General features: G+C 40.8%; 2 protein-coding genes across 6 annotated transcripts in view; one reads left to right on the top strand and one right to left on the bottom strand.

Moving 5' to 3' along the window:
* Nucleotides 1-17,081, bottom strand: part of rimbp2a (RIMS binding protein 2a) — a 169,941-nt gene that overhangs the window by 115,586 nt on the left and 37,274 nt on the right. The window lies entirely within an intron of this gene.
* Nucleotides 8,206-11,483, top strand: LOC125782495 (uncharacterized). Its single transcript, XM_049466751.1, has 2 exons — nt 8,206-9,508; nt 10,041-11,483. Exons 1-2 carry the CDS (start codon nt 8,539-8,541, stop codon nt 10,907-10,909), a joined length of 1,839 nt encoding a protein of 612 aa, XP_049322708.1. The 5' UTR covers nt 8,206-8,538; the 3' UTR covers nt 10,910-11,483.

Here is a 17,081-nt window from a genome sequence, read left to right as displayed (position 1 = left end):
CTTTTAATATTTTTACCTCTCACTACAACTTTCTCAGTTTAGTCATGTAATGTGTCTGTATACACCACATTATGATTACGGGATAAATAAGTAATATGGGTAGTTAAATATAGTGCTGGACGATATGGCCAAAATATATATCACGATATATTCCTTAATTTCGGTCGATACGATATAATTTCGATATCGATATAAATACTTTGAAGGCCTCAGAAAAACTGCTAAGAACCCCTGCAATGGAAATCTGTACACTAATGTCTGAAATTTTAATTTCAGTCTTTAAAGCCTCCTCTCACAAAAAACTGTATAATACTTTATAAATAAAAATGATCAGAATAAATCAATGCTCACTTTTATTTGCATGTAGCAAAATAAAAACATGACATTCCTGTCAAACATAAACCTATAATTTATATACATATTACCAATATAAATAACTTTACATTACAACAGAGGAAGAGCTTCTTATTCTTTTGTAAACATATTTAACAGATCAAAACAAAAGTGCTTCAACCAGAATAGGGAATACAAAAAGCCTTCATAAATATAAAGGGAACATGATATCCCTGTCAAATAAACAAACCTATATAAACTATAAATAACTTAACTAAAACATAAACTACAAAAGTGTTTTAGCCAGAATAAGGAAGATATTGTGTGTAGTGAATCTGCTTGAGGTGGAGGAACGGATGTATTACTGTAGTACTGTCGGCTCCACTCTCCAGAACAATTTGGAGCAAGCTCAAGTCGAACCACTGAATTAGACCTGCCTCCCTCAACTATCCGCTCATTCTTCATCTAAAAACGGTTTCGTTTCATCGCGGGAGGTTTTAGGTGCGGAGCGGAGAGGAGCGGAGCGCAGCCGAGATCCGCTCGGTTAAAATCGGTTTCGTTTCATCGCGGGAGATTTTAGGTGCGGAGCGGAGAGGAGGCGACCCAGGTCTAGCCTAGCCTAGCCTATCTGGCTACGTGCCTGTATGATTGCGCACTGACGTAGCCCGGCTATGTTCAGCGCTGCAGTGAACTGACGCCGCTAAAAAACGCCTGTCTGTAAATAATACATATCGATATGTCACAAAAATGATATCACCGTTATTGAAACATTTCTTATCGCGATAAATACCGATATCGAAATATTGTCCAGGCCTAGTTACACATATAAAGACTTAACAGATATTTTAATGCTGACTAATAAAAAGATAAGTTAAGATCACATTGGTCGCTCCTTAGCATCACTCAGAACAGTATTCCTTTAAGAAGCTCGGTCTTCATCTAATCAGAAACATCAGGATTAATCAGAGGCGTCTCTCTTCCACATTAGGAGAGTTTTAGCTGTAATCTCGAGAGAGAGAGACGCCGCTGGGAGACGGGCCGAGCTTTCAGAACCGCCGGCCCAAAACCAGACACAACTCAGCCCAGTGGAGAAGAGAGGGAGGAGAAGAGGAGGAGGAGAGGAACGAGGGAGATCCAGAAAACAGCTACTATTAACACACTGACTTCCCCACTGTCTGAGAGAGATCAGTCGCCCACATGCAGAGAGAGAGAGAGAGAGAGAGAGAGAGAGAGAGAGTTAAAGATAGAGAGACATATATAGAGAGAAACAGAGGGACAGAGAGAGACAGAAGATTGAAAGAAAAAAAAGTTATATAAAGAGAGAAGGATACATAGAGAGAGAAAGAGAGGGACAGAGAGAGAGAAAGCAAGAGAGGGATAGAGAGAGAGTTATAGATAGAAAAAGAAAGAGAGAGGGTTAGAGAGTAAAAAATAGAGAGAGAAAGAGAGAGAAATGCAGAGAGAGAGACAGAGAGAGGCGAGAGAGGGATAGAGAGTGAGAGAGGAACAGAGAGAGACAGAGAGGGATAGAGAGAGGGGGGGCTAAAAGAAAAAACAAAGTTATAGACAGAGAGAAGGACAGATAGAGAGAGAAAGAGCGGAAGAGGGAGAGAGAGAGTTATAGACAGAGAGAGAAAGAGAGGGATAGACAGGGAATAAGAGAGAATTACAGAGAGAGAGAGGGAGAGAGAGAGAGGGAGGGATAGATAGAGTGGGGAGAGAAAAAGAAAAAGGAAAGTTATGTACAGAGAGAAGAATAGATAGAGAGAAAGAAAGTGAGAGAGAGGGAGAGAGATTTATAGATAGAAAGAGAGCGGAGAGGAGAATAAAAGATAGATAGAATAGAGAATAAAAGAGAAAGAAAGATGGAGAGAGAGGGAGAGAGGGAGAGAGAGAGAGAAAAAGGAGGATGGATAGACAGACAGACAGACAAATAGATATAACATATAAATAAAAAAAATGAACACTAATGAGTGTTACATACTGTAGACAGGGGGGAACAGGGGGCAACCGCCCCCCTAAAGTGCCCTCTATAGTGATAAATAGGGACTGAGTGCCTGTTTCGGTGCCCCCTCTCGCAATACATTGTTTATTTAAAGTTAAATAAATCTGATTTCCATTCTTAAATTTGAATAAATAAATAATAATATTTTACAGATAATTAGTGGTAAAGTATGTTTAACTCTGTAGTGAGTGGGACTGTATGTTATATGTTATGTGGGGAAGTGTTAAATTCAGCACTGTAATGCAACAGTTAATGAAACAGTGTTTGTTTTTCTGTTCACGACTCTACATCTCATCTCCTCCATCCATCTGCTGCAGCTCTGTCTTTACGGCGCCGTAAATCTCAGCTTTTGTCTTTGTAAAGACACATCTGCCCGTTTCCATCACAGAGCTGCTCTGCTTTAGAGGTGTTCTTCTCCACGGCCGAGACGTCCAGCAAATCGATCTGACAAAACCGTGAGCGCTGAGGACGCTGTTAGCAGGGGATTATGGTACAGTCGATTTAGCCCACTGAACACTGTTCTCACCAAGTGAAGGAACAGAGTAGAATACAACAGCAGAATAGTGAGAACTTTATGGAGGAGCAGCACAGAGAACAAGGCCTTAAACTATATATATATATATATGAAGAGTTTGGTTCCAAAACGCTATAAATCCATTTTTATCAATTTGAGTAAAAAAGGGTTTTCTTTAGCAAGAAAGTGGTAGGCTGAAAACCACCGTTTTCTGTTTTAAACTATCAAATACCATACTAAGGTTAAAATAACACAAAAAAATCTAATCAAGATTTTAATATTTAAAGATTTATTTTTAAAAATAATTCGTTTTTTTGCAAAACGCAATAAATCCATGCCATGTTTTTTTTTTTTTTTCAAAATGTCTTATATATCCTTTGGCATCAATAGAATTGTTTTTTTTTACTGAAAATGTGCAAAATGCAATAATAAATAACAGTAAATTGTACATCTGAATATAATAGTTTGACCATTGGGCCTAAAAACACAAATTTCAAAACATTTCTTTTCGAAAAAGTGCAAAATTTCATTAACGAACAACATTAAGACTATAAAATCCCCAAAATCACGTTACATTCATGTGCTGTACTGTGCTGTAGTGTGGTGTAGTATAATGTATATGCCGGCCGGCTCAACAGGGCACGTGCTATGATGTTTACATTAGATAGCTTGTGGAATGCTGCCCTGTGATTGGATGAGGGGAGATGTGGCGTTCTGCGGGAAATCAAGACTGGCGTTTGTTGCGTTTTGGAAAGAAAGAGAGAAAGCAGGGCAGTATTACACGGCGGGTGTGGCGTTTTGATGAAAATTGAATATTGGCTTTTCAAGAGTGTTCACATAACATTCTGATTCTGGCTCTAACTAATTTTTTTTTAAAATGGCGTTTATCGCGTTTTGGAATCAAACTCTTCATATATATATATATATATATATATATATATATATATATATATATATATATATATATATATATATATATATATAACTATAATGCTAGGTACTGTACCTACACTGAATGCAGAAAGCCATGGCAAAGCAGAATTAGAGATTCATTTCCTGAGTATAAAAGGACATTTTCACACCTGTAGTTGTGAAAGTTTCTATGATCTAGATCAGTTCATCTTCAGTTTCTCCCCGTTTGGTTTGTTTTCACACAGGCACAAACCTGCGCACAAAAATATGCACCAATAAACCACACAAGCACATCAGAGTCTCCTCTGATTGGTCAGAGTTGTGTGTGCGGGAGCGAGAAAGCAAATATAGTGAGAAAATTCTGTGTTCCAGTGAGTATATCTGTGCAGTACAGGCTTTATGTAATCAGTAAACAAAGCGCTGTGGAGATTATAAATAAATACATGTTAAAGATAGCTGGCCATGAACTTACTGTATTGTCATTTAGCTAAAACGCACAACATAAAGCCAATGTTTATGCCTTTATTATTGATTAATGCCCTATATTTAATACAAGAAATCCTAAGTTGAAATAATTTAACTTATTTTTTTTTTATATTAATTATTAAATTATTACTTGTGGTATTGTTTTATTTCTATTCGTTTCTACTTCTATTCGTGTTTGCAATGTGGAAATGTATGTTGTGAATTTAAAAATTAAACCAATTGGTCATTCATTATTAACTGCTCTTTAGGCAAGCAAATATCCTCGCTGTCCAATGAAAAACACTTATCTCCAATACAGCAACTTTATAGGAGAGAGAAAAAACCTTTTAAACTTTCAATGGAAGTCAATGTAAAAAGAGTTTATTTCAGGTCATTTTGAGTTTGAGTTTGAGTTTCTATTGGTCCGTTCATCACAAGATTTTGGCACAGTATAAAGGACAGTTTGTCTGTCTAAATTATGTAGTAAACTAAAAATCCACAAAAAATGCAGATACGTGTTTTTTAATAGGACAGCGACGATATGTTTTATCCGATTACTCGATTAATCAATTCGATTTTTTAAGTAGAGTACTCGATTACTTGATTGGATAATCATACATAAGGCACACTGTCGATTTTTTGAAAAATTGAAGGATTTTAATCGCGCCTTATTGTGTGAAAAATACAGTATTTAGAAGCACTGTTGCTATTTAAACGAGGCAAGATAAAGGTGTAAAAACAGACTGTTGGTGGGGTGTAAGATAGCAATGAGCATCACAACGCACCTTGAGCTGGGAGTGAGATAGGACCTGAAGTGTGAACAGCTATGCATTTTAGGATGCATGGAAATACCAGGTGTGAACAGGCCTCAAACACGCTGCATTAACACCGTCAGTCAGTGTGCACACTCAGGCCTTTCCCAAGCATCTGATCACCCAGTCAGAGCATATGGATCCGGATTAAGAAGACAGATACACTCACTGGAGTGGGATTCCTCCGTAACCATGACAACCAAACAGATAACGGTGACGAGTCTCGTCTCTCAGACGGCAAATCAGGAGCCGAAGAGTCTCACGAAGCAATGCAACGCACGTGCACCGGCAATACTACCGCAAATTCACGCAGAAGATCCAATCTGATGCACGGTGATCAATTTTCCTCATTTCTCACTTAGTAATAGAGGTGGGCGATATGGCTCTAAAATAATATCACAATAATTAACGGTATTTTTGTGACAATGATACTCTGAATGACAAAACACTGAATTAAAACAATTACATCAAGAATACACTACTGCAACAAAATAAAAAAATGATTTTATTATAGCATTAGGGGTGGGCAATATTATATCGTATACAATATATCATGACACAGAAATATCATGATATTAAAAATCCATATCGTGATAATAGGGCTGTTCTGTCTTAAAAGTAGTCTATTATTTACTGTGAAGCTTTAGGTGTATTTATTGTATAATTATTTTAGTTTGCAGTTTATATGCATGCACTAAATATTCTGCAATATTATTTGCTGCATTATATTATTTTATGCTATATTATTTATTTTGCCACATTATGATTATACTGTTATTCTGTTATACTATATTCCTATTATATTATATATTATTATATATTCCTCATTATATTTTAGTTTTCCTATATCGCCAAGTATATCGTTATCGCAAAAATACCCTGAAATATCGTGATATTATTTTAGAGCCATATCGCCCACCCCTATATAGCATACAATATGATATGGCACACCCCTAACTGAGATATAAAAAAAACACAAGATTTTTATCAGATTTGTAGAATTTGCAGAAGTCAATGATCCAGAATGATCAGTCATGATACTAATAATATTAATGATGCACTCCAAATATCTCCATATATCCAGGATTAAAGTAAAATAAATGATAAGAGACAGATATAATCTGTCCATAGTAGATATATAATGGAAAATGAGAACAGTGATTTTTTTTCTTTTCCTAAAAGAAAAAAAAAGTAAAAAAGTAGTACCCTGATGTGATAATTAGGTGTGGGTGATATGGTACGATATTTCATAAATCGTAAAAAAGATATATATAAATCAGGTTAAACTGCACCTGAACAGCAGTTTAGCTCAAACAGTATACGAGGAGTATATACAACTCTGGAAAACACGTAAAAATGATAAGTTTCTTTGATTTTACCAAAGAGAAAGATGGATGATCACAAGCCATCAAACCAAACTGAACTGCTTGAATTTGTGCACCAGGAGTAAAGCAGCATAAAGTTATCCAAAAGCAGTGTGTAAGACTGGTGGAGGAGGAGAACATGATGCAAACCAGAGTTATTCCACCAAATATTGATTATTTCTGAACTCTTAAAACTTGAATATGAATATGAACTTGTTTTCTTTGCATTATTTGAGGTCTGAAAGCTTTGTTATTCCAGCCATTTCTCATTTTCTGTAAATAAATGCTCTAAATTGCTCTAATATTTGTATTTGGAATTTGGGAGAAATGTTGTCTGTAGTTTATAGAATAAAACAACAATGTTCATTTTACTCAAACATAAACCTATAAATAGTAAAATTGATTCAGAAACTGAAGTGCTGTCTTATTTTTTTCCAGAGCTGTATTTGACAGTCAGGTCACATTCTCTCCTTATATTGATCAGAGCTGTGTGGGGTGGGGCTAATAAAGTAAATACAAGAAGAAGATTTTGTCTTACAGATTAGTGCACGCAGTATCTCAGTGTAGTTTAGCATGGAACAGCAGCAGAGATTGGAGATTAGCTTTAGTTAAATAGCTGCAGTAATAATTATCAGAGTAATAAATCAGATTAAACTGCACCTGAACAGCTCACCATTTAGCTCAAACAGTATATGTAACAGAGTGAGTATATTTGATATTCAGATCGTATCGAAGTTGGATCACGTTCTCACCAAAAACAGAACCAGTTGGTTTTCACACCTGCCCAAACGAACCGCACCAAGAGTGCAAACCAACCAGAATCTGATTAAACCAGAATCTGATTAAACCAGATTCTGATTAAACCAGATTAAACAGTGCTGGTGTGAAAAAACACACTAAAACTAGTGAGTAAAGCGCAGCCAAGCAGAATCAAGTGCGATCTGAACAGAATAGTGAGCTTCTCATCCTCTGCTTCATAACTAAACAGCAAGAAATAGAGAAATAGATAGAGAGAGAGAGAGAGAGAGAGAGAGAGAGAGAGAGACAGAGAGAGACAGAGAGAGACTGGGAGGCTCCAGGCTGCACACATGCTGCCAGTGCACAGAATCACTTCTGCAGCTTTCACAAGCAAGAGCTCACAATACAGAGAAACACACGCTACAGAAAAGAGAGAGAGGGAGAGAGAGAGAGAGGGAGATGGAGAGAGAGAGAGAGAGAGAGAGGGAGAGAGGGAGAGAGAGAGAGGGAGAGGGAGAAAAGAGAGAGAGAGAGAGAAAAAGAAAGAGATCTACCTTCTTAGTCTCCTACTCCTCCTTCTTAGCATACATCCATCCAGTGTGGTGATGAGAGTATTCCTTAGCCATCCTCTTTCTGCATCTTTCTCTTTCTCTCTCTCGCTGTGTATCTTTCTCTCTCTCTCTCTCTCTCTCTCTCTCTCTCTCTCTCTGTATATCCCTCGCTCCCTCTTTCTCTCTGTCCTCTTTCTGCTGCTGCTGTTTCCTCTGGGTGTGGAAATGTCAGGCAGCAGCAGCAGCAGCCTGCACTGGGCCTGCGTATCTCTCTCTCCCGCTCTCTCTCACTCTCTCACACACACTCTCTCTCTCGCTCTCGCTCACACACACACACACACACACACACACTCTCTAAATGCACTAGGCGTGCTGCAAAAGAGACAGCACAGAGCTCCCCCCACAGTGCACTATAGCATCCTCCACCTACCTCCTGGAGTGGCTAAGTGTGTGTGGTGTGTGGTGTGTGTGTGTGTGTGTGTGTTACAGTGTGGTGTGGTGTGTGGTGTGTGTGTGTGTCAGGGTTATTATCGTAAACGAAAACGAACGAAATAACGAAAACTGAAAGTGAAAAAACATTTTCGTTAACTGAAATAAATAAAAACTGTAATTAAAATAAAAAAACGGTAACTAACTAGAACTGTATTGAGAGTTTATAAAACTAACTAAAACGTACTAAAATTATAGAGAGAATGCCCTTCGTTTTCGTGTTAATCAGTTTATTTATACGCTGCCGTATATTATGGACTGATATGGACTTGATTGTTTCCACTCGAGCCGTTTTAGTTGCCGGCACCGCACAGCACTTGTTTACCTTGTGCTCACAACGTTAGTTCGCCGCAATATGGCCACAGCAAAAGTTGGGAGAAAGCGTCAGAGTCCAATATGGGATTTCTTTGAATATGACTGCGAGAAAGACAAGAGCAAGTGTCTCGTAGTGGAAACCGGCGACAAAATATGTGGTGTACTTCTCAAGGGGAAGAACCCCACGAATCTCAAGGTCCATTTGCGAAGCTCGCACAAGAAGGCTAATTGTGAGTACCTAGACAAGCTAGCCTCTCTGAGTAGCTTCGCTGGAAGAGAATCCACATCCCAGCCCGGCAGCTCCGGTAAGGAAACAACAATAATGGACTGCTTTCAGCGTCGACAAAGCTGCTGGTTAGTTAATACGCAGGAACACTGCAAACGAGAAGATGCATTAGTAAATATGTTTATTGAGACTGGGATGTCCACACGACTGTGTGACTTGATTGCCTTCAAAAAGTTTACCGTTTCGCTTGAACCAAAATTCAAGTCACCCGGTGCTGCAAGAGTGAATAACCTTATTGGTGCGAAAATGGAAAAGGCAAAGCACAAACTGAAGGAGATCATAAAGGACGCAAGGAAGCTGACCCTCTGTGTAGATGGTTGGAGCAAGAGAGGATTAACTGCATCTTTCATGGGTGTGTCAGCATGTTTTTATCATCCACCCAGAGGCCAGGTTCATCATGCTCTGCTTAACCTACACCGAATAGAGCACCCACACACCGGGGAGTGCATTGCTCGCTGCATTGGTGAGACATTAGAGGCATGGGGTATAGGAGATGACAAGGTGCTGCTCATTGTGACAGATAACGGCTCCAACATAGTCAAAGCTGTGCGGCTGCTTAGGGATAGAAGCCAAAAACAAAGTAAGGAGTCCCCAGATGGATCACGGGCTCAGCCAGGAGGTGCTGGAGATGGCCTGGATGAACTGTGGGTCGAATCAGAATCCGAGGAGACTGACGAGGAGGAGACTGACGAGGAGGAGGAGATTGGAGAGACTGGAAACCTGGGTGAGTGTTTCTATATGGCTAGTTGTCTTATTAATTTTTTTTATTTGGATATAAAATATCACAATGGTATACTGAAAGCTTTAATTGATATTAATCCCATTAAGTTTAAAAAAGACGGAAATCACGTACTTGATTTTTTTTTTGCTGTCGTTTATATACAGCAACCTTTTGCCTAATGTAAAAAGGTGGGCCCTTTGTTTTATTTACTTTAATTTTACAGTTTAAAGCTCTTATGATGTTAACATATTGCCATTGTCATACTGCTATAAGCCTATTAAATGCTTTTAAATGTCGGACCCAAGTGATTTACTGTTAAAATATAAAATGTACAATTTTCACATTGATAATTGTCATATCATGATTTTATATCTAACATTGAGATTTATTACAATGATACTATATGAAATGTTAAACATGTTATCCTGTGGAAATAATTGGCATTCTTATTAAACTACTATTTTTTGTGTGTTTTATATTTGATTATAATAATTAATCTAAGTGTTTGTTGGGTCTCTCTGTATACTTTGCTTAGAACTTAACCTGCCAGATGATGGTGAGAACAGCAAGTTCCAGAGGATGCCATGCCTGGCCCACACCCTTCAGCTCACCCTGAAAGATGCCATCAAGCACCCAAATGCTGATGTGCTCATATCAAGAGCAAGAAAGCTGGTACATGCTGTGAGGAAATCGTCAGTAGCAAATGAAGCAATAATCAAAAAGTGTGGCAAAACTCTGGTCCGAGATTGTAGCACACGCTGGAACAGCACTTTGGATATGCTGATAAGACTGCTGGAGATCAGAACTGAACTAAACCAAGTACTTGAGGAGTTGGGCATGGACACACTTCTTACAAGCGATTGGGCTAAGATAGAAAACCTGGTCAAGCTCCTTGATCCCTTTGCCATTCACACAGACCAGCTTCAGGGGGACAGCCAGTCACTCTCACACGTGGTGCCATGCCTGCTCAACCTTGAGGCACACCTTCTGACAACTACTGCTGCTGGGAAGCAGTTAGCGCAAGTGCTGCTGAAGTCCTTACGAGAACGTTTTGCTGCCATTCTTAGCCCGGATTCCCCACACTTTGATGCTACCCCAGCAGCAGCCTGCCTATTGGATCCAAGTGTTTCGCTGATTCTTCAAACACCAGACATGGTGCCACTGAGGAGGGCAGCACAGTCTTTAGTAGAGACACTGGCAGCTCAGTACAACCCAGCTACTGCTCCTCAGGATGTCCCTGCCACTCAAAATGCAGTAGACTCCCCTCCTACTGTCCTCCAGAAATACCGCTTCCTTGCATCTCGTATGGAGGTCAATGTGTCATTGACAAATCAACCTGATGGGACTGACAGCCTCTTGACCGAAATGAAGAAGTATGTTGATGACATAAAACAGTGTCTTTAATGAGACACCACTGCAGTTTTGGAGATCAAAGGAGGCTGTCTATCCAAAACTTGCACCTGTGGCACTGGATCTGGTTAGTGCCCCTGCCTCACAAGCCTTTGTGGAGCGCATATTCTCTGTGTGTGGTCTGTTGTCATCTGGCCTGAGAAACAGAACAACCACATCTTTGGAGCAGCGTGTTTTCCTCAAGATCAACAAGAAATTGTTGATTGACTGAAGTATACCAATTTATCTCTCTCTGTCTGTTCACTTTTTGATGTTAAATACAACAAGCAAGGTTACTTCTACTGCACTGATATCCCCAAAAGTTGTACCTGCATCTAGTTATTGGCATTCCACTTTGTAATGTATTATTGAGTTTGTAATTTTGGTCAAAAAGCTAAGTTTTTGAGTTTATTTTTCTCAGATTGAGCTTCCTGATGCAAGTCTCATTAATAAGTTTATATTTTTATGTTCATATGTGTGCTTAGTCTGCTGGTTGTTTTCAGGAGCAGTATTACACATATTTTGCACTTAAGGCTGACATTTTGTGGACTGTTGTTCAACAGTAATTGAATACATTTTTTAAATGGTATCTTTTGTTGAGTTTTTATTTCACAATACTTTCTCTGACCTTTTTGAATCCTGCACCTGATAAATGGCACAAAGTATGAAAAAACTAAAACTGATACTAGAACTAATTAAAACTAACTAAAACTAAGCATTAAAAAAATAATAATAACTAATAAAAACTAGCAAAAATGCTCTAAAAACTAATTAAAACTAACTAAGTTACAGAAAAAAAAGTCACAACGAAATAAAACTAAACTATAAATAAAAATCCAAAACTATTATAACCTTGGTGTGTGTACACTAACCTACAGTACTGAACAATAGTCCTGATTTTGTAAAGCCTTTATGTAGCATATACTGAGAGATGTTACACCCCCCCCCACCACACACACACACACACACACACACACACACACACACTAGCACCCCACAACTCACACATTCACTAACACACACACATTCACTAGCACACACACACACTCACTAGCACACACACACACACACACACATTCACTAGCACACACACACACACATTCACTAGCACACACACACACACATTCACTAGCACACACACACACATTCACTAGCACACACACACACACATTCACTAGCACACACACACACACATTCACTAGCACACACACACACATTCACTAGCACACACACACACACACACACACACATTCACTAGCACACACACACATTCACTAGCACACACACACACACACACACTAGCACCCCACACCACACACATTCACTAACACACACACACTCACTAGCACACACACACACATTCACTAGCACACACACACACATTCACTAGCACACACACACACACACACACACATTCACTAGCACACACACACATTCACTAGCACACACACACACACACACACACACACACACACTAGCACCCCACACCACACACATTCACTAACACACACACACTCACTAGCACACACACACACATTCACTAGCACACACACACACATTCACTAGCACACACACACACACATTCACTAGCACACACACACACACATTCACTAGCACACACACACACACATTCACTAGCACACACACACACATTCACTAGCACACACACACACATTCACTAGCACACACACTCACACACATTCACTAGCACACACACTCACACACATTCACCAGCACACACACTCACACATTCACTAGCACACACACACACATTCACTAGCACACACACACACATTCACTAGCACACACACACACATTCACTAGCACACACACTCACACACATTCCCCAGCACACACACACACATTCACTAGCACACACACACACACATTCACTAGCACACACACACACATTCACTAGCACACACACACACACACATTCACCAGCACACACACACACATTCACCAGCACACACACACACACATTCACTAGCGCACACACACACATTCACTAGCGCACACACACACATTCACTAGCGCACACACACACATTCACTAGCACACACACACACATTCACTAGCACACACACACACACATTCACTAGCACACACACACACACATTCACTAGCACACACACACACACATTCACTAGCACACACACACACACATTCACTAGCACACACGCACACATTCACTAGCACACACGCACACATTCACTAGCACACACACACACATTCACTAGCACACACACACACATTCACTAGCACACACACACACACATTCACTAGCACACACACACACACATTCACTAGCACGCACACACACACATTCACTAGCACACACACACACACATTCACTAGCACACACACACACATTCACTAGCACACACACACACACATTCACTAGCACACACACACACATTCACTAGCACACACACACACACATTCACTAGCACGCACGCACACACATTCACTAGCACACACACACACACATTCACTAGCACACACACACACACATTCACTAGCAAACACACACACACACATTCACTAGCACGCACACACACACATTCACTAGCACGCACGCACACATTCACTAGCACACACACACACATTCACTAGCACACACACTCACACACATTCACCAGCACACACACACACATTCACCAGCACACACACACACATTCACTAGCACACACACTCACACACATTCACCAGCACACACACACACATTCACTAGCACACACACACACATTCACTAGCACACACACACACATTCACTAGCACACACACACACATTCACTAGCGCACACACACACACACACACATTCACTAGCACACACACACACACACACATTCACTAGCACACACACACACACATTCACTAGCACACACACACACACATTCACTAGCACACACACACACTCACACATTCACTAGCACACACACACATTCACTAGCACACACACACACACACATTCACTAGCACACACACACACATTCACTAGCACACACACACACACATTCACTAGCACACACACACACACACACATTCACTAGCACACACACACACACATTCACTAGCACACACACACACACATTCACTAGCACACACACACACATTCACTAGCACACACACATTCACTAGCATACACACACACACATTCACTAGCACACACACACACACATTCACTAGCACACACACACACATTCACTAGCACACACACACACATTCACTAGCACACACACACACACATTCACAAGCACACACACACACACACACACACATTCACAAGCACACACACACACACACACACATTCACTAGCACACACACACACACACACACATTCACTAGCACACACACACACACACACACACATTCACTAGCACACACACACACATTCACTAGCACACACACACACACATTCACTAGCACACACACACACACACATTCACTAGCACACACACATTCACTAGCACACACACACACATTCACTAGCACACACACACACACATTCACTAGCACACACACACACACACATTCACTAGCACACACACACACATTCACTAGCACACACACACACATTCACTAGCACACACACACACACACACATTCACTAGCACACACACACACACACATTCACTAGCACACACACACACACATTCACTAGCACACACACACATTCACTAGCACACACACTCACACACATTCACTAGCACACACACACATTCACTAGCACACACACATTCACTAGCACACACACTCACACACATTCACCAGCACACACACACACATTCACTAGCACACACACACACACACATTCACTAGCACACACACACATTCACTAGCACACACACTCACACACATTCACTAGCACACACACACATTCACAAGCACACACACACACACACACACACACATTCACTAGCACACACACACATTCACTAGCACACACACACACACATTCACTAGCACACACACACACACATTCACTAGCACACACACACATACACATTCACTAGCACACACACACACACATTCACTAGCACACACACACATACACATTCACTAGCACACACACACACACATTCACTAGCACACACACACACACATTCACTAGCACACACACACATACACATTCACTAGCACACACACACACACACATTCACTAGCACACACACACACACATTCACTAGCACACACACACACACATTCACTAGCACACACACACACACACATTCACTAGCACACACACACACACATTCACTAGCACACACACACACACATTCACTAGCACACACACACACACATTCACTAGCACACACACACACACACACATTCACTAGCACACACACACACACATTCACTAGCACACACACACACATTCACTAGCACACACACACACACATTCACTAGCACACACACACACACATTCACTAGCACACACACACACATTCACTAGCACACACACACACACATTCACTAGCACACACACACACATTCACTAGCACACACACACACACATTCACTAGCACACACACATTCACTAGCACACACACATTCACTAGCACACACACACACACACACACACACACATTCACTAGCACACACACACACATTCACTAGCACACACACACACACACACATTCACTAGCACACACACACACACATTCACTAGCACACACACACACATTCACTAGCACACACACACACACATTCACTAGCACACACACATTCACTAGCACACACACATTCACTAGCACACACACACACACACACACACACATTCACTAGCACACACACACACACACACATTCACTAGCACACACACACACATTCACTAGCACACACACACACACATTCACTAGCACACACACACACACATTCACTAGCACGCACACACACATTCACTAGCACGCACACACACACATTCACCAGCACACACACATTCACCAGCAGACACACATTCACCAGCACACACACATTCACCAGCACACACACACACATTCACTAGCACACACACACACATTCACTAGCACACACACACACACACACATTCACTAGCACACACACACACACACACACACACACATTCACTAGCACACACACACACACATTCACTAGCACACACACACACATTCACTAGCACACACACACACATTCACTAGCACACACACACACACACACATTCACTAGCACACACACACACACACACACACACACATTCACTAGCACACACACACACACATTCACTAGCACACACACACACACATTCACTAGCACACACACACATTCACTAGCACACACACTCACACACATTCACTAGCACACACACACACACACACATTCACTAGCACACACACACACACACACACACATTCACTAGCACACACACACACACATTCACTAGCACACACACACACACATTCACTAGCACACACACACATTCACTAGCACACACACACACACACATTCACTAGCACACACACACACACACATTCACTAGCACACACACACACACACATTCACTAGCACACACACACACACACATTCACTAGCACACACACACACACACACATTCACTAGCACACACACACATTCACTAGCACACACACACACATTCACTAGCACACACACACACACACACACACACATTCACAAGCACACACACACACACACATTCACTAGCACACACACACACACACACATTCACTAGCACACACACACACACATTCACTAGCACACACACACACACATTCACTAGCACACACACACACACACATTCACTAGCACACACACACACACACACACATTCACTAGCACACACACACACACATTCACTAGCACACACACACACACATTCACTAGCACACACACATTCACTAGCACCCCCCCACACACACACTTAAGAGTGTATAAGATATAAAAACTTTGAAGTATCATAGTATTATGCTACTATCCATTCTCAAAAATACAGAATACTTTAACTAATTAATTTATAATACATAATTATTAGTTCAGATTTACAAAATGTTTTTATGCCTAAACCCCAACCACTAGACAGCACACTGTAGATGAGACACCATTCCAACCCCTACGTATACCATAAACACCCTAACGACCACTTAGCAACACCATAGCAACCACCTCAGACACCTCACCTACCACTTTGCAACACCATAGCAACAACC

Source organism: Astyanax mexicanus, chromosome 17 (genome assembly GCF_023375975.1).
Source record: "Astyanax mexicanus isolate ESR-SI-001 chromosome 17, AstMex3_surface, whole genome shotgun sequence".
NCBI lineage: Eukaryota > Metazoa > Chordata > Actinopteri > Characiformes > Acestrorhamphidae > Astyanax > Astyanax mexicanus.
This window is presented reverse-complemented; position numbering and strand designations above follow the sequence as displayed.